Source organism: Cantharellus anzutake, assembly GCF_015039405.1.
Source record: "Cantharellus anzutake strain C23 chromosome Unknown EI90scaffold_6, whole genome shotgun sequence".
Taxonomy (NCBI): domain Eukaryota; kingdom Fungi; phylum Basidiomycota; class Agaricomycetes; order Cantharellales; family Hydnaceae; genus Cantharellus; species Cantharellus anzutake.
In genome coordinates, this window is record NW_024066956.1 from 855,528 (window position 1) to 881,247 (window position 25,720).

Below are 25,720 nucleotides of genomic sequence, written 5' to 3' on the forward strand. Positions count from 1 at the left end.
TAACCTAAAGGTGGCCATGGGGGGGGGGGGGGGGGGTAAGAGAACTACAGCTCATGGTAAGGACCGTTAATCTATGGCCCGGAGTATAACCGCCGTAAGGACCAAAAGATTGGCATCTAATTTGTTGAAGGGCCCACTCAGCTATGTAAAGTGAAAGGGAAGGATCAATCGAGTGCGAAGCTGAGAAGGGAGTGGGGGGTTCTTGTATTCGAGAGATAATATACAAATAGGGGATGGAGAATCTGGAGTACATATATATAATATATACGTACATGTGAGAAACGGCAACTATGTGAACGAAGGCAGCAGTACTACATGTACAAAGTAGTAGGGAATGAAAGACCAAATTTTTGAATGACGCTTTGAAGGGGGGGGTACAGGGTACAGGTAGTCATTTTTTTTTACAAATCGGCAGATCGGAGAATTGAACGAAGGTTGGAGAGAGAGGCACGATGAAGCGAGCGACAGGTGAAGGATAGGACATGAGATGAGGTGCGACAGGGAGCTAGGGCAGCATATCGTTCGGGGCAGAATGACCGATGGACGGCATTTCTTGACTGTCAGGAGAGTTGTATGAATGGGGGGGGGGGGCATCGGTAGAATAAAGGAAGGAAGCCCTGGAGGTTGAATGCAACGTGCACAATATTTCATGCATGATTCGTTGGACTCGCCGGGAAAGAGAAGAGAAAGCGATACTGCATATGCCGGTAGAGCTGGAAGGAGCGTGAAGAAAGGAATAACACGAGGCAGGTTTGATGAAATGCAAAGAGTGTGGTAATAGAATGGTCAGCCCGCTGAAGTAGCCATAAGCGGCGACGACTCATGACGCGCCACTTCGTCCACATCCGGATCTTGCGGAATAAGAGCCAAAAGATCCCTCATGGTCCTCTTTCCCCATCCATCTTCCTCCGTATCGCACGCCTGGTCTTGATCGCTGCAGTCATACGGCGCCACCATATCCTCCTCACTTGCAAGATCATCAAACAACTCCCACTTGCCCTTGCCCCTTTTCTCCTTCCACCGCATGAGCGCATCCCATTCTTTTTTCCTCGGATGGTCAATGTCTACCTCTAACTTATCCCGCGACCGCTCTCCTTCCTCTGAAACCCTGTCGACCCTGGTAATCGAAAGGAGTGTTCTAATATCAACATGCCCTCTTGTTGTCGGCATCCGATGCGCGTACTCGCATCGGATCCCCGGTCCAAGAATGAACTCCCCTCCTAACTGCTTGATATCACCCGCATTCCCCAGGGGCATTTTCATGGCATTCCTCAACGCCATTCCAAGGCCGCCAATGGGTCCATGAACGACATATGCACCCTTTTCCGATTCAGGTCCCCCGTTGATCGTACAGCGAGTCATACCAAACGCGCGATACAGCTCGCGAGAAGGATCGACATAGATAGGATAGGGGCACTTGAAGACATTTTCTGTTGATATTGGGCCAATAAAGAACATTATCAAGACCACAAGCGCCGTCTGACTAACCTTGATATGCTTTAGCAAGTTTGTGTGAGCCATTGCTAACGATGATAAGCTTTACACCAGCCTTATCGAGCTTGGCCGGTGGGGCGTTGTCCACGATACTCCGCAAATAATCCTGACAAAACGGACACCTAAACGACAGTTATCGGCAATGACCGATCATCACAACCCCTGAATCTTTGGTCGACTGCCAGGCGAAGAAGAAACAGTGCACTCACCAGAAATGCCTAATGAAACAACAAATAGTCCTCTGCTCCTCGAACAGGCTCCCAAACTTAACCTTCTTCCCTTCCGTATCGATAACCTCCATCTGCGCTGCCCTCCACACCTGCGCAGTGCTCAACCCCTCCCACTCATCAAACTTCTCCTTCCTCTTCCCTTCTTTCTGTCCCTCCTTCGAGCCACCTCCAGACCTACCAGATAGCAGACTCCCACCTCCAGATGACGAGCTTCCTCCTGCAGCCGCCACTTCCAAAAGCACCCCGCTCTTAGCCTCAGCATCCGCATTCGGATTGAGGATGAGCGTCCACGGATCACCGACACTACTTACCCCTCCCAGACCCAAAGCGTCATCGAAAAGCGTCAGATCCTCCAACGTCCTCGAGAGCCGCCGTAGTTTATCGAGCGTGTGAGAAGCATCGGGCGTAGGAGGGGAAGAAGCGCGTGTACGTCCAGATCCTCCTCGCGGTCGTAGATAAGACGGAATGCGATGGCTGTAAGTCCAAGTCGGATATTGTCCTCCACCTGAAACCGTATTCGAACGTCCCTTGATCCCAATCCTACCTGTTGTAGGCAAAGATACCGTCGATCCCGGCATACCGCCATCCCGGAACTCCGATGGCAAGGGCGGTAGTGGAGGGACAGGACTATCCTCACTCCCCTCCCTTAAACTTTTCCTCTTCGATTTGGCAACCCCTCCGAGGGTACTCATCCATTCACCACTAAATAGACTACTGCCTCCACTCCCCCTTCTCGATCTTCTCATATACGAAGGTGGTACTCCGAATAGCGAATCCGCACCCCCTTCAAAACTCGCAACGGTACTGTACCTACTACTGCTCGCCCCAGAAGTAATACTCATTGTATTACCCTCCAACGAAGTTGCAGTGGTAGGTCGCGAAAGGGTTGTACCGGCGGTGCAAGTTGTATGAAATCGAGCGGTATGAGCGGATGTGGATGTAGCGGCAGAAAGTATGGGAAGAATAGACGACGGCAACGAAGCTGGAGCGAGCTGTGAGCCGGTTAAAGTGGGACTAGTCGTCGAAGGGTGTCTCCTATCATTGCTACGTTCCACAGCTACTACCTCTGTCGATCGCAAGGGCGAGGAAGGGCGGGAATCAAAGACAAATGACGTCATGGAGGGAGAAGAAAAATTCGTGGTCGAGGAGGACGAAGTAGCGGCTGGAGCGGTGGAAGGTCTTTTCTTCTTCAGCCTTCGATGCGTCGAATCTGAGCCGGGAGGCGTAAAAGACGACGGAGGTGGAAGAGTAGAGAGAGGAAGAAGTGGCGAAAGTGGTGAAATGGGAGAGGAGGAAACGGACGTAGGTGCCGTCACGAACCTTTCTCCCTCAGCCTCAAGCACAGTAGGCGATCCAGCCTCCATCAAAGCCCCCGCAGTACCTTTCTTATCCAAAAGGTTGTTCTCGCTGAAGCTGAGACCGAAACTCAGGCTGCTGAGATTTAGCTCAGCAGGAAGGGGCACTACAGGAGGGTCTGAAAACTTTGGGGATCCACTCAGACTCGAGAACATCTCATACGTCCCTGTCCCTGCTGCTGGTTTCGGTGGGAGAGGACCGATTCCTCCTCAGCTGGAACCATTTTGTGTTACATCCCAAACAAAGTCAGGCGGTCAGTCAAAAACCCGCGCCGCGAGAAGTAAATGATGGATGTCATTCCGTCAGCAAGGGAAAAGCACAAATGCAAACTTACAGTACTTACCCTTTCCCTCCGATTTCCCCCTTCCAGCGTCGACGCTCTTCCCCCTCCTAAAGACAATCGCGGGAACATGAACTCTGAACGAAGGTGTCCCAGGTCTACTCCCTTTCTTCCCTTTCTCCTTCCCACCCTCCATTTCACTCTCAATCGACATCGACTTTGCCGGTGAAGAGGAGGGAGGGACAAACCGCATATCTCCACGTAGCAGCTCACGAGTTAACCTTTTGGATGTATTAGTAGGGACGTAGGACTTGGGGGGGGAGTAAGCGAGATGGAGTGAGGATACGGTTGGACAATGTGTTCCGGCGAGGGAGTTCGAATGGATAAGGGTGCCGGAGATGGGTTGAACGTGGATCGAAGTACTGAGGTGGTCGCGGGTGATGATGTAATCGGAGATATGGGGAAAGAGGCGTTGTTTCGCTTGAATCATCTTGAGTACTGTAGGCATACACACCCGTAGCTGTACTTGCGGTTACGGCCGTGCTTGAAGGCGAAACAGCAGTCTTTAAGGACTCAGTCGTACCGCTCCTCGTGGAAGTAGACGAAGGGGCGCTGAGAGCCGATCCTAGCCCGCCAGAACTAGCCGAGTTGGTAGGTGTATCCAGAGTCATTGTAGTCGGAGTCGCTGAAGCAGCATGAATTATTCGGAACGAGACTCAAAGAAGTCGAAGTCGAAGCGAGTGCCTCTGAGGTATGGTGGTAGCGGGACATTCGATTTTGGTCCAGGAGGTAATGCTCCAAGAACAGCATCAACTATAAAGAAAGTAAGAGAACACATGGGTAGACATCACAAAGTCGACACAATCCACGAATACATCATCCATTCCGCATTAGAGCAAATGCAAAAAATAATAATAAAGAAGAAGATCCAAATAGTCAGTTACCGACAAACTCCCTTGCAGGCATTAAACTCACCGATCTTCCCATCCAAAAGCTTCACCTCAACCCTCTCCACACACGCTGGTACATTCTTCTTCTTAACATGATGTCCCCCTCTCACATCTCCCACATTAGCGTTACTAGAAGATGAGGAGGCAACCACAACAATGGGACCCGCCGCAAAGGGATCGACAAACTCGCTAGGAGGCCATTGACTCATTTTCCTATACCACATTCTTCCTTTATTCCCATTTTCTCCTGCTATGATTGTAGAAGAGGAGGATGTGGATGTGGATGATGCGTCGGTGATAGTAGATAGGGCAGGTTCGAGGATGAGTGGACTTTGAGATGGAGAGTCTGCTGGGATGGTGATAGTTTGGTTTTCTATTGTGGTTGCCTTTAATAGGTGGGAGAGGTTGCAGTGATTGTGGAATCAGACTTTGTAGTATGGATGGAGGAGACAGTATTAGAGCGACGGGGGAATGGATGTAGATCCTTTACGCGCAATGAAAGCGGCATTTTCAGCTCTTCGTCTTCCTCAGTGATAGTACAGAAAGGGTTTGTAGCAGTAAGCGGCAACAAAGATGAAGTTCTCTGCCTAGCGTGGATTTCGTTAGCAGCAGTGGTAATAGACGATCGTTCCCGGCAGCAACAAGGTATTTCAATACAATGATGACAGCCACGGCCAAGATGGCCTTGGTGGTCTAAACTTTCTTTATTCCTTGATCGAGGACGGTCTGTAGGGTGTGCCCAAGCGGTACTTGATCTCTTAGTGATAGTAGTAGAAACAGAATTAGACGATGGGATCGGTAAGGTGACGATATCTTTCTTAGGATAATTCGGTTGTTGTTCGTTCTCGTCCTGCGATTTCGAATTCGAGTTCCCGGTGGTAATAGTAGTAGAAACAGCAGTAGTAGTGTCAGTGTTAGAAGAGGCTAGTAGAACGAATTGCCTGAAGCGAAGTTGGTCAAGGGAGAGGAAAGGGTCGTGAGCAACGTGAGCTGGATAGAGGAATGCCTGCAGCCTTCGTTTAGTGAGGGTAGTAGTAGCAGTGGTTGTTGCAGTAGCGGTGGATGAAGGTGAGAAAGCAGAAGACAAAGGAGGGAGGGAGTCGGTAGGCGAACTAGACTTGATTCCTTCCTCATGGTGCTGTTGATGTATAAGCCCACGACGGTGGAGGGGCGCGTGTATACGCGCATGCTTTTTCCCTTTACGAAGTTGATTTTGAGGGTGTGCACGCGTAAGACCACGAGTTGCTGCCACCTTCAGATTCGAGGCGGAAACGTTATTATTGCTGGTACTATAAACGGATCTATAAAGGGTGTCGATGCATATCCAAAGTTAGAAATGGGCCGCGACCCATCGCAACGGGTTGGTCATACGTTGTCACCCGATTTTTATGGTCAAGATTATCATTGCAGACATTGTTAGATTTAGTCGCGGGCAGATAGCGATACGAATCGCTCGTGTGAAACGCATGTAGTGAAGATTGAGAGGGGTGCGAGAAACGCGTGGTCTACTCGTGGCCGATGAAGTAGAGCTAAGGCTGACAACGGTGACGTCTGAAGCTGGTTGCTGCTTCAAGCCACCTGCAGCAGCGGCAGTTTCCAAGCTCATATCACCGTTGCTTGAGTTTTTATCTGATATTGTCTAGACTGCGACCGAGGCTGTCTCCGTCGACGAGATGGAACGAGAGGCGAGGAAAGAGGTTGGCATGGAAGAGGGGTTTTTGAAGGACAAGTACCAGACCCTTCCCTTTGCTACAACTACAACCCTTGTTCGAAGTGTTCCTGCAGAGATACATTGCACCCCAAGCCACTCGAATTCAAGCTCAACTCGGGCTCTGACAAATGATGGTCACATGACTATTCAAACCTCCTATTTTGAAATGCGACGTCGACCCGATTACCACTCTCTTGCCATTCAGGGGAAAAGGGAAGCCGAAATAGCCGAAGAGTCTTCTAGACCCACACAAACTGTCACTCTCAATAATTCCTCCAGACTACGGACCTGTCATGATGATACCTCGTAGGCAGCTCACCAGCCTCTGTTGGAATAGAGGTACCTCGTACAGACCCCCGAATCAAAGCCATCGCCATGCAGTCGACAAGCCACAATCCATCCATCACGACTTGGACAGACATCGAACACAGGACTATGCGTAACTGTCGATAAGCGCATCCCTCATCTCCCCAATAACAGCACTGCTCTGCTGTCCCTGAAGCTCTACATGTGCAAGAGGATGATTAGCTTCCACACTTGCATAATGGCCCATTTCACATAACCTCGCCGTGGTATGCGAAAAAGGACAGATTTCAAAAAAAAAAAAAAACTCACTCAAAGTAGCCTCAATGACGCTGATTTCAGTCGCAGTCGTCTCTAGCCCTGTAAACGCACACCAATCGTTCGCAACTAGTCCGGCACCAATCACGTCCGATCCTCGGTTCACCGTCCCGGCCTGAAATACAACCGAAAACGAAATTGTCAGTGAATGTAGGACGAAGAAAGGAAGAAACTCTCATGTGAACGGCAACGTCCCACCATTCGTTGATTCACGATCCATCGGACGGGGCATCCAGACAATGTCATGTTACCCCAAACCGAAAGCGAGGTAACGAAACAAAAACTCCCGACACTCACCACCAACGGAACCTGCAACAAGGCAGACAGCTCATCCTGATCCTGAACGCTCGTTTTTGCATGAACCAACCCTCCCTGATTTGTAATACAGCAATAGCTCCCCACGAGCACATTATCGGCCACCGTCTGTCTAAACACTTCGACTTTCAACACATCCGCTATGATCTCCTCTGTTTCGCGATCCACATCTGGATGAACGAGTGCAACATAGTCATTACAAGCTATCACGTTCCCTAGTGCTGAGAGTCGTTCTTCAACACGTTGGATAGCTACGCTATCTGGGAGGGAGTTTCGGAGGTGTTGGAGTTCTTGGTCGGTTGTCGAGAAAGGGACTAGGAGACCGTGACGGTTCCCTGTGTCGATAATCGAGGAATGCATGCGGAGAGCGAAAGGATTAGAGGCATGTTATGCCGTCAAAGGTTATTCGTACGAAGCCATATGAGCAGAGTTCAGTGTGTGAAGGAGTCAACGTATGGGATCAACACACGAAAAGACGATGGCATTGTGACTGACCAGCTGTTAACCGCCCAATGATTCTTGTCCCTCCGATCGTCGTATGAACAATTGGGATCACATCTCCCAATTCTGACTCGAACGTCGAGTAGAAATTCATAGAGCCTCCAACTGCTACGAGACAGTAGCTACATCCGAGTCCCGCGCACGAACATTGAGATCCAATTCCAAGTTTGAGTCATAGCTAATCGGTCAGATCGTGGAGCACACAGAATAGAAAGATCTGCTGTACCCACCTATTCGTAAGTTTGGCGAAAACTCCAATATCGAACTATTCTCAAATTGAGTACCTAATCAAAGGAGGATCGGATCATAAAATCCTCATTGTGAATGCGAGGGAGGCAGAACGAAAGGTCGAGCCGATTTTCGGAAAAGGACTTACGGACTGCCATGTCTTTTTATTTTCTTGTTCCTGAAAGTGTGGGTGTTGAGCTGGAAAAGAAGCGATTCCTCTAAGGTCCTTTTTTCGGTAGTTGAAATGGAGGCGAAGAAAAAGATCCCGCTCCGGCACTCCTGTTACCAGAACTCAAGTCAAGAAGATGATCCGAAAAAGAGAAGATGGATTCGAACCAAACCCGCTGGGGTGTTCTAAGCTGCTAGTGGCTATATGCAGTGGGCAATTACTGGGAGTCAAAATCGATGGATCGCTCGTTTTTATAGACTCGTGACCGAGTCACAGTTTTGAGTCAATATTATGGTTTTACACATCGGGAGCGACACTAACCAAATGTGGTAGTTACCTTTGCGGAGGATCCCGAAGTATTCCCCGCTCGTCTGGGCGATTTTCACATCATAGCGGTCAGGGTTCCCATGGGGAGATCATTCGTGCCTTATCGAGCTAGCCATGGAGGAGCTTGCGGCTGCGTCGCGGGCTTAGGACTCGCCGCATTTTGAGTTGAAGTCTGCTCAATTTGCACAAATCTTGGTGGGGAAACTGGAAAGAAGGGCATATCATGTGAAGAGAGAAGACATGGCCGCAGCGAGGTAAGGCGCTCGGCGATCTCGCATGATTGCCCGTGTGGCCGCGCCTGTATTGCTGTGGCGTCGATGAGGGCGTGACTGACAGCGTATGAGTATGAACGGCAGGATCCTGTAGTGCCAAAAGTTGTGTCGTTGAGGTTGGCAGACCGTTCCGTTCATTGGCTCTGGGGGCCAGAATCAGTGTTTGCTCGCCTATGCAAGGAAGCGATAAACGGTCGCATGGCTCTTCGCGTCTATCCCTTCGTCCCTGCTGCAATCTTGAATCCTGGTCCGCAGTCCTTTGACTGGGCTGGAGGGTACTACGCGGAGCCAGAACTCGCCCCTCTGTGATTTTCAACTCGCGAGAGCCATGGTCTGACTCTGACTTATTGCGGTTTGTTCTAGGTCGTAGTGCTTCACTATGTTTTCAACCGAAACCGTGCTGAGAGGCGGCCCTAGAGTGATCGCTGTAAATTCATGATTTTTTACAACTGCCTTCAACTGCGGAGGGCAGTCGCTGTATTCAAGTAGAGCTTCGTGAGGTTGCTAGGCAGGGCTTTGTCCGCATAGTCAATGAGATCAATGAGTACCAACACTCCTTGAAGGCTCGTTATGGGTCCGTTGTTCTGGGACGGGGCCCACTCACTTCTGGTGTGCCTGGCTAGAGCGGAGAGAGGGGCCCAATATCCCGGTCGGCATAGTGCCGCGAGGTGCTTTGGGAATCGAAGGTGTGAAAGCCCTTCAGATGGACTTCATCATATGCGAAAATCTCTGATCAGCAGCTTCTTCGGCGGGATCTTAGTAGACTTCAATTGGGGTCCTTGACGTATTAATTTCAGCCATTTTTGCTCCATGAGGAACTTAATTTGATTGCGGGAGTTCTTCCCCTTCAAGTTTGTCAAGGTGGCCAAATTCCGATCCCGGATATTACGCCCCACTTTTGGTGTTGTTCCCAACATACATGCGCAGCAGCATGTGTCTTTAACGCAATCTCGACAGCTTAAAGCAAATTGTCTCTGTCTCCTTCGTCTGTGCATCATAGAACAAAACTGTGCTTCGATATCCGGTAATTGCAACTCGGGGTGGCCATGTTGACAACGCCACCACCGCCGATTCTTACGTGGTGATCCAAGAACTCATCATACGGCAACATTAGCTTGTATAGAGTTATTAACAACTTGGAGCCGAAGTGGGTGCTAGGATGCGTTCGTCAATTCGTGCACATCATGAAAAGCTTCGCCATTTCATTGCAACTCGAAGGAAACAGCTTGTTGATGCTCAGTTGCTACGTTTATGCAAGGTGAATATGAAAAGGAAAACACAGCCCTCAGGATCTCCATGTGGTTACCCGCCACGGTGCTGACCAGCACACTGTTTGGCTCAGGAATCAAATGGGATTCGGGATGTCTTCAGGGTGATATGCATCGGAGACACCTAGACGATGAAAGGTAGGAAAGATCTCAGGCATCAATGAGAAGCCCTGTTATGATTGGAACCCATGCGAGTGTCCGCACAGCTATCGTTCGCTGCCAAAAATAAACTAGGACGCGAGTCCGGTGGTTCCATCAAATCTGATCACTTAGTGTCAAAGTGTCGTGTTCACACTAGGTTATGCCAGGCGTTATATCAACAGAAAGTGGGACAGGTAGACGGCGAGAAGAGTTCATTATATACATCCAGGTCCACTTGCTACCCTCGCCAAAGTTGCCGGTTGGTGCCCCTAGTCTCCGAGGGATGACTCCGCCTTCTTCGTCTTCCCATTCCTTGCAAGTCTCTTCAAAGAAACGGCCATGCTGGCAACGTCAGACAAACCCCTTCTCCTCTTCCCAGTGGGTGCCGGGGATTGCAGGCGCTGTATCTGGGACGAACTTGCAGATGCTTCGTGATGGGTAGTATCAAGCGAGTCCTTGGGGACAATGTTTGCGGATGGATCGAGAAACGTTATGAAGGGCCTCCGTACCTTAGGAGTCTGAGATAGCACAGATGAGCTGAAGGTCGGAGATGGGCCAGACTCAGTAGATGGATTCTTGACGCGGTCGCTCCTGATCCTACTTGGCAGAACTGGCTTAGATGGGATGTCGGTTAGATCCAATGACGGTTCAGGAACAGGTTCGAATTTCAGAGGCTCAGTCATACTGGGCCCAGCTTGCGAGGACATGTCCAGCTCATGAGACTGGGAGTGCAGCAATGAAGACACGGGAGGTTGGGCACCAATAAAGGTGTCTATGGGATCAACATTGTTCGGTGCATCTCTCGGGCCAATACTTGATTCAATGGATGGATGAGTTAACAGGTCTTGAGATGCAAGGTGAAGTTTAGCTTCTGTGAACAAAGAGACGCCCGAAATGCGCGTTTTGTGTCCCGGTTGAGCGGCCATTGGTTCATCGGGAGTTGAAAATGACTTTGTTATGGACCATGAGCCAGCACTTATGTCTGAGTCTTCAAAATAATGATCGAGCATTTCTGAAACGGGCAGGTACATATCCTAATATATAGTCAACATCTTTCAACAATAATTGAGAGTGGATGTCACTGACTTCTTCACTGACTTGAGGAACCGAAACTTCCGGAGTTTTATGCCCTGCGAGCTTGTTTCCGACTTCTGTGGCTCCGAAGTCTGGACTGGCGGTATCGAAATCAGAGGCGAGGGGCTCAAAAACTCCCTCGCCCTCTTTTGCCTCTTCTTTCTCAGCTAAAGATTCATAAGAGGGAGTTCGACGGATATTAAGGATCAGCAGAGGTGTGTTGACGATCAGACCGCGACGTTTCGAGGGATCCTTTATGGGACTTGGAGGCTGGAAGAAAATCGACGGGGGAGAATCAGCATGAGAAAGTCCATCTTCTTTAAGTCCAGTCTCGAAGACCTCAAAGTCTGACTGAATGACTCGGAATGGATTTGGGCTTGATGGGTTCTCATCGGCAACGTCAGGAGGCTCAAGCTGAGGATCGAAAATGGAAACGTCGGGCACTTCAGGAATCCAAGGAGGTCCTACAGATGGTCGGGGCACCTTCTGGCTTGAACTCTCTCTCTGCCTCCTGACAGGCTTACCCTTTCGAGAACTGGAGGTTCCACGCGCCTCTGACTTCGCGGACCGGGAGGGCGAAGAAGTGGGACTTGGGCTGTAGCAATCTCTGCGTTTCTTGGGGGGAGTAGGATTACCGGAATCTGCACTGAAGACATCAAATTGTTGAACTGAGAGGCGCGACCGTTTAGGACTCCGATTCGAGCGGATAGGACTAGACTGAGATGTATTTGAGTTTGACGCATTGGAAAGTGTCATAAGCGGAGCACTCTTATGCGCGAGGGAACGGGCCTCAAATTTTCGCTTCTTTTTCTCTTCCGATAGCAACAACATAGTCTTAACTTTCTGACGCGCAAGAATATCCGCCTCGATGGGTCCATTGTCCCTGGACTCTGTCGATAAAATAGACGCCATCTGTAGGTTAAGACTGTCTGTGTGAACAAAGATCCCTTGGGCTGGATGAGGAGAGAAGCGGAACGGGTCATCATGAACATTGTAGACAGAAACGACGGGCGAACGAGCAAGAGACAAGCCATGGCTGGGGGGACTAGCAGTGTGTCGAAGGTAGGGAAGAGATGCAGACCGACGGCGGATGCGGCTCAACTGCGTGCTAAGGGATTTCCGAGGAGTCGAAGCAGAAGGTGCTGGGGCTGTTTTCCATGTTTGGGTCGCTGGACGTGTAGAATCAGACACAGATACAGAAGCCTTCTTAGGACTAGGAGACAAGGAACGCCAGCCTTTTTTAGAGGAGGAAAATAAGTTCATCTTCTTAGGAGAGAGCGACGACGAGCTTCGAATCATGCGAAGGAGAGGTGAGCCACTCCGTGTTCGCGCTCGTGAAGAGCGGAAAGGGCTACCGCTGTCCAGTGAACTCTCGTGGTAGCTCTTAGGTCGCTTTGGAGAGGCCATCCTAAACCTAGTCGAAGACCAGAGGATTTGTGGCTATGCATCGGAACAGACTCTGAGGGCCGCCCTTACATAGCGTCAGAGGGAAGAGCGCTATGATCATAGACATTCTCCTATATGCTGTGACTGCTTTGCATGTCCTTCTTGCTCCCTACACCAAGGTGGAGGAGAGTTTCAATTTGCACGCTCTGCACGATGTCTTAATGTATGGTGTGAGCTTGGAGAACTTGTCAAAGGTTCGTCGTCTCCTGAGGATACGCGTGAATCCAAAAGTGATGGCATACTTGCTCTGGAGTATGATCACTTTGTCTTTCCGGGCGTGGTTCCTCGAACCTTTATTGGAAGCCTGATCCTTGCGACTTTGGTCAAGCCTGTGCTATTTTTCGCCAACGAACTTGGCCTTTTACGTTCTAAATCCAGTATCCAGGTCGTTGGCACGTAAAGAATCTGGATTTCTATCACTTGCGTTTAATGCAACATTCCGCTATGCAGCCCGGGTTGTCCTTGGATTAGTGAATGCCTATGGTTTGACCCTCGTTCAACGGGCTGTGTCGAGGCAATTTGGGCGGAAAGTTGGTTCGGCTTTCCTCATAACTAGTCTCACTCAGTTCCACCTACTGTTCTGGATGAGTAGGACGTTGCCGAACACGTTTGCGCTATTCCCTGGTAAGCATTTCCCCGTTCGTTGATTGGTAGGAGTAATAAGCTTGCAGGAACGTAGTCAATATCGCGTCGAGCCTCTTGATAAGATCATCCCCATCAAAACCCCATGTTTCGCTCCTCGCGCTTGCGCTGTTGATGGCCGCGGCTGTGATTTTTCGGGCAGAGCTGGTTCTGTTCCTGGCGCCTTGGGCGTTGCAATTACTTCTCACCAGAAGAAACTCTTTAATTTCCCTCGTAGCAACAGGCATATCGGCAGGGCTTGCCGCGCTTTGTAAGTTGATCGCTTGCTCGGCTTCATATTTGAACAGGCATTTTCAGTCGTCACGACGCGTATGGACGCGTATTTCTGGAAGCAGGAAACCCTGTGGCCAGAGTTAGCCGGGGTTTTGTTTAATGTCTATGAAGGGAAAAGTGCGGATTGGGGGGTGGGTATTAATCCTATACTCGTTTTTGGATAAACCATCAGATTCGCCGACCGTAGATTTCCCCAGCACATGCATATTTCTTCTCCCTCCTCCCTAAATTGCTCATGGGAGGTGCACCTCTAAGCATGATAGGGTTCCTGGTCGATTCCAGGATCCGTTTCATCCTACTTCCGTCATTAGCATTCGTGACACTTATATCAGGGTTAGCCCACAAAGAGTGGAGGTTTATCGTTTACGTTGTGCCAATCTTCAACGTAGCGGCCGCTCGAGGAATTTCGTGGTTGTATGGTTATCTCTTAACCTCCCATTTCTCTTACTAACGTGGACGAACATTAGGTTAGCGAGAAAAGGGCTTTTGAGGCCATTCTTGACCCTGGTGGTCGCAGGGTTGCTCTTTGGAAATCTTAGCGCGACTGTGCTGCTGTCTGTGCTCTCACAAAACAATTATCCCGGTGGGGAAGCGTTGCACCGGCTGCATAATTTGGCCGATGAAACTCATGGTAAGAATACAAGGGGCTGTGTCCGTTCTCAGGCTAATCAATGACCCAGCCAGAGTTTACATCGACGATTATGCGGCGCAAAGTGGTGCATCACTCTTCTTGCAAGAGCGAGGCCCTCCACAATTGTCATTCCGCACAAACGCCATTCCGAGGATGGATTGGCAGTACATCAAGTTGAAGTTTAATAACACTGACACATTTTCGCATGCTCTTGTCGAGGACGTCCGGGAGTTGGGTGGGAAGTGGGAAGTGTTGGATGTGGTACAGGTTCAAGATGGCCTGTCATTCGGAAGTGGTGATAATGAGCTCTGGGATCGGATTCCCCGCCTCAGGATGAAGAATGCTCTCTGGATAGTGACTCGTCGCTAAATGTGCCTGACCAGGATCGGCGGTGCCCGAACTGGCGTCCCAAAAGTGGAGAATTTGTCCTGTGTAACTGGATTAAAAATGAGATCAAATAATGTAACATAAAAGGCAGTCATTTGTTGGAAGCACGAAACTCCGCTCGAGTAGCAACAAGTGTGGCAACTCACTAGTTTCTTTCTTCTTTTCATCGTGACTCTTCGTTTCGTTTTTAGTTCACTGTACTCCCTTTGACCCAATTTCCACACCTTTCCGTTCCGTCGCGGGCGTTGTGCTTTCAGCTGGATCTCATCATTCGGACTCACGCCAATATATCGCCAAAGTTTCACATCACTCATTCTTCGACTCAAACATCAGCAAACTTGCATTATACACGTTTTTCTCCTCTTACCACCCGTCAGATCCCCACCCAAGGTAGCGCCAGAGTTCAGGAAGGAAGATGGGCGGTGTATGTTGCAGACCCGAGGTGGGAGATTTGTGCTTTGACAGCAACGTCGATCCACTACAACAGCGCTTCACCTAGCCCATAGACTTCGATGGTGATGCGACACTGTTTCATTTTCATCTGCTGAGGAGTATAGGACGAGGCGCGTTTGGCAAGGTACGATTTTGTTTTCCGTGCTGCTCCTCTTTGGCCAACTTGTCGCCCTCCGCAGGTTCGAGTGGTACAACACAAGCAATCCAAGAACCTGTATGCCCTGAAGTACATAAACAAGGCCAAATGTGTCAAAATGAAAGCCGTTTCGAACATTATACAGGAGCGGCGTCTGCTGGAGGAGGTGGGCGCTCCAGACTCAGCCAAGTCCAAAGTCTTTACCACTCGCCCCTTAGATTGATCATCCATTTGTTGTCAATCTGCGGTACGCTTTCCAGGATGATGAAAATTGCTTCTTTGTCCTCGACTTGATGCTGGGGGGTGATTTACGGTGTGAGTCTGAATTTCATTCTATCGCGTTCACTTGGCCGACATAGGACACGAAGTCCATCTGGAACGGTTAGGGCGTCTACCAGAGGCTGCGGTGCGAGTGATAGTGGCCGAACTTGGCTCAGCGCTCAATTTCCTCCATTCAAAACGTATCATCCACCGGTAAGGCAGCGGCGCAGCTATGTATGGGAACACGCTAATGATAACCCTTTAAGTGACTTGAAACCGGACAACATTCTCCTTGATGAGCGGGGTCATGCCCATATCACCGATTTCAATATCGCAGTCCATTATTCTGAACGGCGACTTCTGACTGGCGTCGCTGGCAGCATGGCTTATATGGGTACGTAAACAGCCTCGGAAGGAGTTTCGTAATGGACCTCTAGTAATCCTTCTGCCTGTTCTCGTGATCCTTCTTCCACTTGTGATGCAGCCCCTGAAGTTCTGAACAAGAAGGGTTATACATACACTATCGACTGGTGGTCCCTCGGCGTGTGCGCGTTTGAGCTTGTGTTCGGTCGAAGACCGTTCCGTGGCAAGACCAACTCGGATCTTACACACTCCATCACACGGGAGTCGTTGCGTTTCCCTGATGGCGTGGAGGAGAAGTGCAGCAAGGAAGGTATTCATGCCATTGCTTCTGTGAGACACCATCCAGCTCCCGGGTATGTTCCTTGGACTAATCGAAGTCCCAAACGGATTTTTAGTTCCTGGACCGCGATATAAATCGTCGTTTGGGGTGCCGGCCTCGGGGGGCGGGGTTTGAGGATGTTGTGAATCATCCATGGCTCCGATCGGTCGAGTGGAACTTGTTGGAACGGAAAGAATTTGAACCGCCATTCGTACCAGATGTACGTTTCCTTTGTTCCCTACCAGAAGCATTTGAACCCTTATTCCAACTATTTAGTCGAAAAAGGCGAATTTCGATGCTACTCACGAACTAGAAGAGCTCCTGCTTGAGGATAATCCTCTCAAGGCACGCAAGCGGAACCCGAATCAAGATATCAGCTCTCTCAGCTCAGAGATGAGACAACTCGAAGAGCAGTATGTTTGAGTTTTCCGTTCTTCATTTCCCACGCTTTCATCTTTCTAGATTCACGAATTATGACCACGACAAGATGAAGCGACGATCTTATTACCCGACTAATCAGCAGATCATCTCCACGATCACTGCATCTTCCTCGGTAGCCAATGGTCAGTCATCAAGGCCGGGTACACCTGCTGCTATCAGCGATCCCGTTCTCGATCCACAAACACGTTCTGTTAATGCCCCACCGTTGCCTCGTACTCGCATGATGCCGATGGAGAAAGAAGCCGTAGCTCTGTGGGTCCTGTCCCCTTATACTCCACCCCTCATCCATGACGTTTTATGCATCATTCAGGTAGCCAACACGTATTTATATCGAATTATCCAAATCCTAAACCACTGGCTTCCAGGTTTCCCATCTGTCATTCCCTTCAGTATTGTTACTGCTTCCACTTAGTCCATCATTATAATTGCCTCCATATTGGAGGTTAGCGCCACAACCAATCTTGTTTCGCCTATTTTCCCCCGCGCGCATCCCCCTCCCCTTCAAGCCCGTTTGGTCCTGCAAAGTGACGTTGTGTGGCAAAACCTGTCCAGTTGCCAAGACACGCGATGCACACTGTGTCCGACTCTTCTTGATTCTTCTTTCTGTTTTCTTTTTTTAAAAAAAAAAAACCTTTTCATTCATTTTACACCTCGTCTTCATGTTATCTCACGCATTCCTGGAGTTGTTATTATTTTCTTTTTGGCACTTAATTTTAGGAGATCTTGCTGGTTGTTCCATTTTGTCCGTTGTGTCTTCCCACCCTTTGACTCTCTGTCATACTGTATGTCCAGTTCGCTGCCGTATTGTGTGCAATCTCTGTCTCTTCACTTTGGATAGACGATGATGCGTGTGCGCGGCGCGCTTTATCATGGTTCGGAAATGCCTAGCGTCAAAAATTTACGGTAAAATCCGACTTGGGCTCGCGTTGTCTCCCTAATCATGTCCTCAAGTCTACCTCTCTTCCCTTTTTTATACATGCGTGTTGATTGTCTCGACAGTTCATCCCTCATTGTTTCGTTTCATCTTCATCAATCGCCGGTCTACAGCTGTTTCGACCCAACACACAGGTGAACAGACTATCGTCGAATTAATCGCACATATATTGTTTCGTCCTCGCGCCTGGGACAAAGTGACGTACGCGGTAAATGGGGTCAGTCTCAGCTGGCCTGAAGACCTGGATGTACCCATGTATGTCTGACAACCCTCAACCCTGAGTAGTAGACATTCATTAGGGTGGGAATGAAGGGCACAGCATCTGCGGCCATAGGACTCGGGAAGCACCGCATCCCGTCCGATCTGCGAAGTTAAGCCGAGTACCGCTTAGTTAGTACCACGGTAGGGGACTACGTGGGAATCCTGAGTGCTGCAGTTCTTTCTTTTCTTTTCAGTTTCTCTTTACACGGCTTTCTGCCACTGCGTTTCCATTGTTTTACAAACTACAAGCGCGAATTTCACTAATGGCAGAGCAACGTAAAACATAGCGCTCGTCGACCGTCAAAGTTGCGGGACGAGTTCGTCTCGGAAGTTGAACTTAGGGATCAATAAAGGATGGTGAGAGTCGCAGCTTCCGGAGATGGTGAACACATCTGGACCCTACCGTTGAGAGCATACCAATTAAATTCCAAAACAAACGTACTCTGTCAAGATATCACAGACTGTTGAAAGTGACTGATCTCAACCGTCATGAGTCGTCTTGTGAGCTAGCCTGGATTTTCCAACGATCGGAGAAACTAACGAGTCGAGTTGGCAAGACAGTGATGCTCATTCAGAATATACGAAAAATGACGTGATACAATTCACAGCAAGCAAAACTAAACCCAAAGGAAAACCCCAACGTGAAATAGAAAGCGGATGGTTGAAGCAGAAGGCCTGGAGTAGTCGGGTGGCTTCAGAGCAGGAGCAACGATAACACGGACTGGAGTCTTGTCTGACGGACAGGTATATTCCTAGCGACTGAAGGATTCTGGACATGCAGGAACTGATTCACAGTTTGGCGAAAATTGTTGCGAGTGTCTTGAACGAAACGGGCTTCGCCAGGCTAAGCAAACAAAGGCGATCAGGTAAGTAAAAAAAAAAAAAACTCATGATGAAATAGGGTGAATGCACGTACTATCCATCGACACCAGCGTCCAATGCCCGAAGCTTGTCGTCCTGCGTCGTGAGCCCAGAAAGAACGAGAATATACACGCCAAGAGAGGATGACCTCAGGAAGAAGTCGGTCTCGCTACCGTCGCTTGCTAAACTGGGTGATTCGGGGGAACTTGTAGTCGGCTCATCCTGCCTCCACTTAGCCTCTAATGCTCTAATTGCTTTCGTTGATCCGATGCCTATATATAACGAGATGTGCAATGTGATTCATGGTTAGAAAAGGAAAGTGGCTTACCGTCAAGAACGGGCATGGAGATATCCATGAGGATCACGCTGAGTTATCGGGTTAGCAAGATATACGGGTAAATCCCTGTTCGCAGCTCACTCATAGTAATTTGGGCCGCGCTCTTCGAACTTGATGACGGCTTCTTGTCCGTTCTCAGCCTCGTCATATGCGTGACGCTAAAAGAAGTGATGAACAAGAATATTCTGACAGACTGGTTGCAAGGACGAACCTTTTTTCTCAGCCACTGCGTCAGAAGCGCCCGGTTGACATGATTGTCCTCCACGACAAGAACCCTCAAACCTACAGTCCCTGATGGCCCGCTTTTTGGACGTGGCACCTGGGGTCGTGAACCAGGCCAAAGGGGATGCGCAGGTGGTGGGGGAAATGAGGAAGTTGAGATATATCATGCTGAAGCGGGCAATGGATCATTGGCGGCGCCCTGTCGATGCAATCATGGATTGCGTCAAACAAGTACGAGGGTCGACATGGCTTGGAAACCAGGCGGAAGTGGCCCCCTGACTCTTTCAGGGATTGCGCCGTCTCCGCTAAAACATCAAGACGGCGTGTAGTCGAAAGAAGGATCAGAGGCACTCTAACACTCTCAGCATGACATAGGGAGCCGAAGAGTGAGACGTCGTCGTTTACAATGACGACGTTTGACTCCTCGATGCGATCCACGACGGAGGCCTTCCAGATATCCTGAAGATAGAGCAGCAAGTCCTCTAAAAGTGCGCGTTGCCGTTTCTGATTCACATCAAATCCCAAGAGGCATATTCGCGCGGATGAAAGTTGCGCATTGTACAATTTCCGTTCCGCAACCGGGCTGTCAGGAGGCGGCCGCTCAGCCATGAATGTGATCCGAATGTCGGTCCCGGATGCTCCAGGTATTGTGCTGCTCTTGACTTCGATCTTGCCCTTGACACTCTCTGACTCGACAATGTTTCTGATGATGGCTAATCCAAGACCCGCCCCAGCCATACCAGAGTCTTCTTGCGAGAAAGGCTTGAACAGGTGATTCTAAGTGCATTGTGAACGGGAGAACGAAAAAATATAGACAGGTCACCACCTCAAGATAATCAGGAGCGATGCCCTATTTGATGCTCAGACTAAATGAACTCGCGAACACACTGGAATACTTACTTTTCCGGTATCGGTCACGGAAAGCTCCAGCATAGTATGGCCGGGGAAAACACAGGCGGAAGCGATCTCTTTCAAAGTGACTCGGACGTATCCTTCCTGGCGGCTTGGATCAGCACCGTGTACCCATCCTCGTCATCTGGACCATTACCTGCGTGAACTTTTAAGCGGCATCATTATCAATGCACACGATTAGAAGATGTCGCGCGAACAAACCTTGAAACTGTTGCTGAGCAAGTTGATCAGGATTCGTCGGATGCCTCCTTTTTCGCACTTAAGTATCCACGCCTTGGGACCAGAAACTTATCAGAGTCGATGAAGCTTCGCGGGATGATTTACTGACATCAGGACGTAGATCCACGCGGATCAAGGCTTCCACGTTCTTCGGCAAATCTGGCATGTCATAGTTCCGAGGGAAGTATGCGTCGCCAATGTCGAAACTCCCGTAACGACGAGCCACCGATCCTACCCAGGAACTTTCGACTACAAGGAAAATCGGTGACGCGGGCGCAAGGGAACGATGAAGAATTCAACTGACCAGTCTCTTCGATAAGTTGTAGAAGGTCGACACTATTACCGAGCAAGTGATGACAAAATTGCCGCAACTGTCTGGATATGTGAAACCTACTTGACACGTTCCATCTCCCACTCCTTGTGAATTTGCTGAAGTCGAGAACGTGGCTCACGGTTTCCACCAAGGAATTACCACAAGCCTGGACCGTCCCCAAAATGGCGGACTGTGCGTCCGATAATTCGGCATCGGATAAAAGCTCCGCCGCGGCTAGTATCTAAAGCACAAGACAGAGCACGTTAAGTGCATCACAACCGGAGCTTGGACTATTACATGACTTACGCCATGTAGTGGAGTTCGCAGCTCATGAGATATACTTCATTGCAGCCGTACAGAAATGAATGGGCACCCGGCTAGAAACTGTGACATGATCAGACGACGTACTTCGAGATGAACCTGCTTTTCGATTGATCTGCGAGAGCCGTCATACGCTTAAGGATGGCATTGCTAATGATAATGCCAAGTTCTCGAAGAAACTGGAGTTCATACCCATTGAGGAATCGTTGAGTCTTCGAGGTAGAATAGGCCGTGAAGAGCGCAAACTGTTTTCCATCCGCATCGAAGGCTGGGACCGCTTCATCGTGAATGGACGAGTCAGACCGTAATCGACGCATTGGGTCCATGGAAACTCACCCATGGCGTATCTCGTGTCGAGAGGCATGACAGAACGTAAACAATCAGGTATCTGTGCCTCGTCGTAGATCTCCCCATCCCGCTTGATTTGCACCTCCGCCAAAAATTCCGCTCTCGTGAAGCCCGACGAACGCCGCCGCATCTGTTGCACTTGAGAGTGTCAAAATGCTCGCATCATCAACAGCAGCACCAAGAATTTTCAGAACTGGGGACTCATTAGCACCACATTGGGAGAAGTCCGAAGATCCAAGGCCAGAATCGCTGAGTGTTGTCTGATATGTTTCCTGCTCGTCATCAGAGGACAAAACCATTCCATCATCGGTACTTGGAGCTGAACAATACGAGGAATCTCCTGATGATGTTCCACAACCTGGGAAGTATCGCCGAAAGAGCTGACGCCTATATCTTTACTGGAAGTACTAAGAATGATTGAACCTTCTACTTCAAGAGTGTCTTTGACGAGGCTTGCTGTACGCTGACAAAGGCGCAAAGTTGTAGATTCAATGCTTTCCTCAAAGGGCACTTTCTCCAAGCAATCGACAGCGAAATTCTCCGTCTGCAAACCAGGGAAGCGACCATAAGTAGCCCAGATCCCAAGGCCATCAAAACTGCTTACTGCTTTTTGAATCCGTTCGCGGATCCGTATCTCTTGCTGTGGAGGGATATTAACCTGTGGCACAAGAAGTCGAAGGGAATTCTTTTACCTTGTCTCTCCAGACTTGCATTTCCCTGACGACGATACCCTTCGGCATCAAGTACCGTCAGTAAAAGCTAGCACATGTCACACGACCAATGCTCCTTACAGCCAAACCCTGAAGCACCTCAACTTCCTCTTGCGTGAATTGCTGGCGTGGCTGATCACCGAAGACACAGAGTCTATTGGATAATCCATTTACTCCCCCAAAAGGCAGCATTCCGAGGAAAATGCTCACGACCCGATGTTTAAGTGATCCGAAACCAATGGCACCCCAGCATAAAACCTAAGCTTGAGCGGAGGACCTTGGACCATCGGCTGGAGGAAGATAGCACTCCGTCAAGCTGAGAAAAGCTAGCGCAATCCAGAGAATCCTTTACATTGTGCCGAAATCTCCAATCTTTCCATGAGTCCAGTACAACCATTGGTTCCGAACCGCTGTGTATCAATGAGCCGCTGATTCGAGGAGGACTCGCTCTTCAAAGATGCTTACTTTAGTAAAATGGTGTGAGCGCAAATTGATACTTTGCGAGGGGAACTGATTAAGGGAAGCCCAGCTAATGAGGAACAGAGGAAATGGAAATGGTCGATTCGATGGTATGATGCAATCAAGTCCCGCGGCATTCTTACTGTCATGATTGAAATATCTGTAGTGTTAGTTAGTACAGACGGGACGGGCACAGTATCTCAACCATTTCTCCTACCCATATTCCTCATCCACCAAGTTAATCAATCCCCATTTAGAGTTGAGAATGTCCTTGGCCAGGTGGACTATGCGGTCGAAATTGTGGTCGAGCCTTCGGTGCACAGCACCGAGCCTGAAGACGAGCATCCGGTGTTTGTCCCCTGAATATGGGATATAACGTGCGCGGTGGGACTCCTCACCTATGTAGGGCTTTGAGTCGCTCCCTCTCCTTAGGGGTACGCAGAGCAGGCAGGAAACCATTCTGAGCGAATGCGACTTCCACATCACACATGGTGTCGTCCGAACCCTTCATAGGGGCGATTTCTGCTGAGGCGGAAGCCTCGCCGGATGGTTTTAAATCATTCGTAGAAGATGCTGGAGGCGGCTGGGGTATCAGGGTGCCATCCCATTGTCCTGCACGATAGGCTTCGACGAACTGCGTCCAGGAGTCGTAGGGGAGCCTGGAAACGCTAGCCATAACACCGCCACTGAGAGTGAGAGAGACAAGTTGACAAGCACAGGTGCAGAAGTGGCTTTGCAGAATACAGGTGAGAGTGACCTGCGGATGTTGCGGCGGAGGTTAGGAGAATCTGGAACACCCGGTTCAGAGGAGCGCAAGCGCCCCACTACAATACATAATCGTTTTTCCAGCATCGACCGCCAGCCTCCTGATTATGAGATGCCACCAAATCGAACGCCAAGCGTTACTTTCCCGATTGGCTGGTGGCTCCGATTACGTAAATTTAGCTTCCATATTTTTGGGTGAAAGTGTGACCTAAAGTTCTCGCCTTTGAAGTCTGGTCACAGCATAATAAACGTTTTATTCAAAGATGGTTGCTAGCTATAGGCCTAGCTTTTAGCGGATAAGTTATTAGTTGCAATTGGCCTGTACTGTCCTTTCGCGATCACATAAACTCGGCGACTTACTGAGGTGCTGCCAGTGCACTGTGGACTGCAACGGCGTGCTCAATCTTCCGCCATGGCTGCAGGTTGGGTGCTTGGGCCATTGAATTTGCTCAGATCTTGTCATTTGTGATCAACCCCTTTCTGTTTTTTTACTGTACTCAAGACAATCCTCACTCCATATTTCTACGCCCACGCCGAAGCTTCAAGTCGAGGTTTTCACGGAGTCAGCTGGTCCTTGTTCGCGGCGTCCCATGGCCGATGCAACCAAATGTGGGGCTGTGTCCCGCCTTCTATTTGTGGTGCTTTCTCTGGCTCGTCCATTCGACTCGCTACCAGTCATCTTTTCCGAGGAATCTGGCATCGATCGGCAAATGTCGACTAAAGAGTACGGCGTTACGTACGACCGACCGCAGAGCGTGCCGACTTCACTATCGAGAAAGTCATTGCAGGGTCTGAAGACTCTTATTGATTTTGTTCAGATCGTCTGGAGTGACTTCACAAATACGACGAGATGCCGAGTTCTTCCTTGGGCCTACTTTGAGAAGCTTATGCAATCAAGCCGTCCCGGGTCTCCGTCTCCAAGGTGGTCCTGTTACTTGTGGATGTCCAACATCCAGAAGGGCATGGCGCGGAAGGCGAGTGGCACTTGGCAATCGATATCGACACGATCAGAGCTTGTCCTTATCGGGAGCGCACTGCGATGGTAATGGGTTGGTTCCAGGAAAAATGGCCCCAAAACCCTGAAAAACCTCTGGATTGTGTCTATGATCCCAGATCAATTCTGAGGAGGATAGTGGAGTGTGTGACTGATGTATATGGGCAGTTCTCACTTCCGCTCACCTGATTTTCTGCTTGCATCATTAGCGAGGCTCGACGCACGGCGAAGGTCACTTTCCTCGTCGGTTTCGAAATCGAATTCACGTTGTTGAACCGTGATGAACCTGTAAACAAGAAATGGTTTTCGACAGCAGGGTCATTGCGCTCCGGTGCCGTTGAAACGACCGTCCTCACAGCGATTGCGAATTCACTGAAGGATGGTGGAGTTGAGTTGCAAATGTTCCATGCTGAAGCTGCTCCAGGACAGGTGAAGTTCTGAAGTTCAAGTCGTATCTTTATGCACTGACAACAAATTATCTGTGATTGAACAGTACGAGTTAGTTTTGGGCCCTTTGCCGCCCGTTGAAGCAGCAGATGCGATCATCTATACTCGCGAAACAATTTATAACATTGCTTCAGATCACAAGCTTCGTGCCACTATGGCTCCTCGTCTTTACTCTGACAATTGTGTGCCCAATACACTTAATGCTGTTGCGCAACTGACGATGAATCTACAGGTGGAAGCGCGATGCATACCCACGTCTCTGTGAGCGCCTTGGAAACATCCGCTCCTTCTCCAACTCCAAGCCTCAATATTGTCGAGTCGACCTTTCTCGCCGGTCTTCTTGAGCATTTACCGGCTATCCAGGTCTTCACGATGGCTTTGCCCCCATCCTACGACCGCATGTTAGACGGAATCTGGTCTGGTGGGACCTATGTATGTTGGGGTGATAGCAACAAGGAGGTCCCAGTAAGGCTATGTAACCGATATAGTGACTCGTCAAGAAATTTTGAGGTGAAATGTGTGGATGGTTTGGCTAATCCGTGAGTCTTCGCGGTTACCTCGCCATGTTGCTGCCCGAGCCCAATCTGCTCCACTCAAGACACCTTGCATTGGCTGCGATCCTCGGTGCTGGAATGCTGGGTATCAATTCAAGGAGAGCCCTGAACCAGAAGGATATGGCATTTGGGTACGCCGCTGGATTAGATGAGGCCACTCGCAAGGGGAGTACGGAATAACTGAACGGATGAGTCTCACATGGGATGAAGCTCGGAGCCGACTTGCCCAAGATGCGAGTTTGGTGACTTTGTTTGGAGAAGAGACTATCAAAGGATACCTTGCCACTAACAAGGTCAGGACATCAATTTCATGAACTTTGCTCGAACTGGTCATTCTTATGATTACGTAGATAGTGGCCGAATGGCTTGAGAGCGCTGGCGGCAAAGACGAGAACACAAGGAGACTGATTGAACATTTCTAACCGTGGCTTTTCGGGTGGCGCTGTAGCGGGGAGGAGCGGCTCGTTTTTCCCATTGAGGGTGGGGTGTTGTTTATGGATGAAGATGTGCCCTCTTCATCTTTGCAACTAGAAGCACAGGCAGATGAGGCATATTAGAAGCAGACCCCTATCTCCACGCATCTGTATGGAGATGTGTCCCAATGAAATCCACAAAGTGCCATCAACTCCGCTTGAGCCCTATCTGCTCCGGGATCACGGAAGCATCATTCTTGACAAGGGTCTCATACTGGCAGTTTCTGACGATTTGATGGCTATTCATAAGTTCATGCCTGGGGAAAACATTGCTGAAGTGTTATATTGAGGTCCAGTCCTT

General features: G+C 49.5%; 8 protein-coding genes across 8 annotated transcripts; 3 read left to right on the forward strand and 5 right to left on the reverse strand.

Moving 5' to 3' along the window:
* Positions 1-611: 611 nt before the first annotated feature.
* EI90DRAFT_3037820 (AhpC/TSA antioxidant enzyme-domain-containing protein) lies at positions 612-2,675 on the reverse strand. Its single transcript, XM_039058816.1, has 5 exons — positions 2,587-2,675; positions 2,279-2,525; positions 1,704-2,201; positions 1,489-1,616; positions 612-1,430 (listed from the first exon to the last, which is right to left on the reverse strand). The coding sequence occupies exons 2-5, from the start codon at positions 2,308-2,310 to the stop codon at positions 787-789; spliced, it is 1,302 nt and encodes a 433-aa protein (XP_038921397.1). The 5' UTR covers positions 2,311-2,525; positions 2,587-2,675; the 3' UTR covers positions 612-786.
* Positions 2,676-4,060: 1,385 nt separating this feature from the next.
* On the reverse strand, positions 4,061-5,916 carry EI90DRAFT_3117568 (uncharacterized protein; the record flags this gene model as incomplete). The annotated part of the gene is made up of 4 exons (XM_039063007.1): positions 4,061-4,173; positions 4,336-4,696; positions 4,801-5,611; positions 5,690-5,916. The coding sequence occupies 4 exons, from the start codon at positions 5,914-5,916 to the stop codon at positions 4,061-4,063; spliced, it is 1,512 nt and encodes a 503-aa protein (XP_038921398.1).
* Positions 5,917-6,246: 330 nt separating this feature from the next.
* EI90DRAFT_2286685 (translation initiation factor 6) lies at positions 6,247-8,153 on the reverse strand. Its single transcript, XM_039052826.1, has 8 exons — positions 8,023-8,153; positions 7,835-7,965; positions 7,689-7,742; positions 7,453-7,563; positions 6,940-7,292; positions 6,637-6,757; positions 6,325-6,525; positions 6,247-6,260 (listed from the first exon to the last, which is right to left on the reverse strand). The coding sequence occupies exons 2-7, from the start codon at positions 7,842-7,844 to the stop codon at positions 6,455-6,457; spliced, it is 720 nt and encodes a 239-aa protein (XP_038921399.1). The 5' UTR covers positions 7,845-7,965; positions 8,023-8,153; the 3' UTR covers positions 6,247-6,260; positions 6,325-6,454.
* Positions 8,154-9,969: 1,816 nt separating this feature from the next.
* On the reverse strand, positions 9,970-12,381 carry EI90DRAFT_2287029 (uncharacterized protein). Its single transcript, XM_039052827.1, has 4 exons — positions 11,462-12,381; positions 10,950-11,401; positions 10,373-10,897; positions 9,970-10,318 (listed from the first exon to the last, which is right to left on the reverse strand). The coding sequence occupies exons 1-4, from the start codon at positions 12,342-12,344 to the stop codon at positions 10,133-10,135; spliced, it is 2,046 nt and encodes a 681-aa protein (XP_038921400.1). The 5' UTR covers positions 12,345-12,381; the 3' UTR covers positions 9,970-10,132.
* EI90DRAFT_2990427 (Alg9-like mannosyltransferase family-domain-containing protein) lies at positions 12,275-14,628 on the forward strand. Its single transcript, XM_039056096.1, has 8 exons — positions 12,275-12,577; positions 12,637-12,775; positions 12,834-13,007; positions 13,063-13,275; positions 13,323-13,429; positions 13,486-13,712; positions 13,766-13,929; positions 13,979-14,628. The coding sequence occupies exons 1-8, from the start codon at positions 12,437-12,439 to the stop codon at positions 14,296-14,298; spliced, it is 1,485 nt and encodes a 494-aa protein (XP_038921401.1). The 5' UTR covers positions 12,275-12,436; the 3' UTR covers positions 14,299-14,628.
* Positions 14,252-16,760, forward strand: EI90DRAFT_2966998 (kinase-like domain-containing protein). The gene is made up of 11 exons (XM_039055588.1): positions 14,252-14,758; positions 14,816-14,893; positions 14,949-15,071; positions 15,124-15,220; positions 15,274-15,379; positions 15,433-15,560; positions 15,651-15,859; positions 15,925-16,068; positions 16,125-16,261; positions 16,311-16,599; positions 16,655-16,760. Exons 1-11 carry the CDS (start codon positions 14,732-14,734, stop codon positions 16,712-16,714), a joined length of 1,398 nt encoding a protein of 465 aa, XP_038921402.1. The 5' UTR covers positions 14,252-14,731; the 3' UTR covers positions 16,715-16,760.
* A 1,273-nt stretch (positions 16,761-18,033) lies between these two features.
* On the reverse strand, positions 18,034-21,879 carry EI90DRAFT_3037841 (uncharacterized protein). Its single transcript, XM_039058817.1, has 20 exons — positions 21,809-21,879; positions 21,710-21,748; positions 21,622-21,657; positions 21,417-21,561; positions 21,188-21,375; positions 21,006-21,147; positions 20,757-20,946; positions 20,655-20,688; positions 20,435-20,589; positions 20,340-20,371; positions 20,145-20,284; positions 20,018-20,089; positions 19,805-19,900; positions 19,731-19,754; positions 19,163-19,681; positions 18,894-19,001; positions 18,764-18,840; positions 18,674-18,711; positions 18,401-18,617; positions 18,034-18,328 (listed from the first exon to the last, which is right to left on the reverse strand). The coding sequence occupies exons 2-20, from the start codon at positions 21,728-21,730 to the stop codon at positions 18,274-18,276; spliced, it is 2,289 nt and encodes a 762-aa protein (XP_038921403.1). The 5' UTR covers positions 21,731-21,748; positions 21,809-21,879; the 3' UTR covers positions 18,034-18,273.
* A 1,720-nt stretch (positions 21,880-23,599) lies between these two features.
* Positions 23,600-25,566, forward strand: EI90DRAFT_3037847 (glutamine synthetase guanido kinase). The gene is made up of 8 exons (XM_039058818.1): positions 23,600-23,851; positions 23,908-24,088; positions 24,155-24,374; positions 24,439-24,574; positions 24,625-24,931; positions 24,991-25,115; positions 25,157-25,239; positions 25,297-25,566. Exons 1-8 carry the CDS (start codon positions 23,662-23,664, stop codon positions 25,366-25,368), a joined length of 1,314 nt encoding a protein of 437 aa, XP_038921404.1. The 5' UTR covers positions 23,600-23,661; the 3' UTR covers positions 25,369-25,566.
* Positions 25,567-25,720: the final 154 nt, after the last annotated feature.

Excerpts from the sequence above, each read along its gene's own strand:
- EI90DRAFT_3037820 (XM_039058816.1), bottom strand. The coding sequence starts at position 2,310 with ATGGCGGTATGCCGGGATCGACGGTATCTTTG. Across the intron at positions 1,617-1,703 it reads TGTTTCATTAGGCATTTCTG|GTGTCCGTTTTGTCAGGATT; the intron begins GTGAGTGCACTG and ends ACTGTCGTTTAG. Across the intron at positions 1,431-1,488 it reads ACTTGCTAAAGCATATCAAG|AAAATGTCTTCAAGTGCCCC; the intron begins GTTAGTCAGACG and ends CAATATCAACAG.
- EI90DRAFT_2286685 (XM_039052826.1), bottom strand. Across the intron at positions 7,564-7,688 it reads TTCGCCAAACTTACGAATAG|TTGGAGGCTCTATGAATTTC; the intron begins GTGGGTACAGCA and ends GTCTCGTAGCAG. Across the intron at positions 6,526-6,636 it reads CGTCATTGAGGCTACTTTGA|AGCTTCAGGGACAGCAGAGC; the intron begins GTGAGTTTTTTT and ends TTGCACATGTAG.
- EI90DRAFT_2287029 (XM_039052827.1), bottom strand. The coding sequence starts at position 12,344 with ATGGCCTCTCCAAAGCGACCTAAGAGCTACCACGAGAGTTCACTGGAC. Across the intron at positions 10,898-10,949 it reads TTCCTCAAGTCAGTGAAGAA|GATATGTACCTGCCCGTTTC; the intron begins GTCAGTGACATC and ends ACTATATATTAG. Across the intron at positions 10,319-10,372 it reads TGCTATCTCAGACTCCTAAG|GACTCGCTTGATACTACCCA; the intron begins GTACGGAGGCCC and ends ATTGTCCCCAAG.
- EI90DRAFT_2990427 (XM_039056096.1), top strand. The coding sequence starts at position 12,437 with ATGATCATAGACATTCTCCTATATGCTGTGACTGCTTTGCATGTCCTT. Across the intron at positions 12,578-12,636 it reads GCTTGGAGAACTTGTCAAAG|TATGATCACTTTGTCTTTCC; the intron begins GTTCGTCGTCTC and ends CTTGCTCTGGAG. Across the intron at positions 13,930-13,978 it reads TTTGGCCGATGAAACTCATG|CCAGAGTTTACATCGACGAT; the intron begins GTAAGAATACAA and ends TCAATGACCCAG.
- EI90DRAFT_2966998 (XM_039055588.1), top strand. The coding sequence starts at position 14,732 with ATGGGCGGTGTATGTTGCAGACCCGAG. Across the intron at positions 15,380-15,432 it reads TCAAAACGTATCATCCACCG|TGACTTGAAACCGGACAACA; the intron begins GTAAGGCAGCGG and ends TAACCCTTTAAG. Across the intron at positions 16,262-16,310 it reads ATGAGACAACTCGAAGAGCA|ATTCACGAATTATGACCACG; the intron begins GTATGTTTGAGT and ends TCATCTTTCTAG.
- EI90DRAFT_3037841 (XM_039058817.1), bottom strand. The coding sequence starts at position 21,730 with ATGCAAGTCTGGAGAGACAAG. Across the intron at positions 20,947-21,005 it reads CGACACGAGATACGCCATGG|CGGTCCCAGCCTTCGATGCG; the intron begins GTGAGTTTCCAT and ends TTCACGATGAAG. Across the intron at positions 19,682-19,730 it reads TCGCTCCTGATTATCTTGAG|AATCACCTGTTCAAGCCTTT; the intron begins GTGGTGACCTGT and ends CAATGCACTTAG.
- EI90DRAFT_3037847 (XM_039058818.1), top strand. The coding sequence starts at position 23,662 with ATGTCGACTAAAGAGTACGGCGTTACGTACGACCGACCGCAGAGCGTG. Across the intron at positions 24,089-24,154 it reads ATTCTGAGGAGGATAGTGGA|CGAGGCTCGACGCACGGCGA; the intron begins GTGTGTGACTGA and ends TTGCATCATTAG. Across the intron at positions 24,375-24,438 it reads CTGAAGCTGCTCCAGGACAG|TACGAGTTAGTTTTGGGCCC; the intron begins GTGAAGTTCTGA and ends GTGATTGAACAG.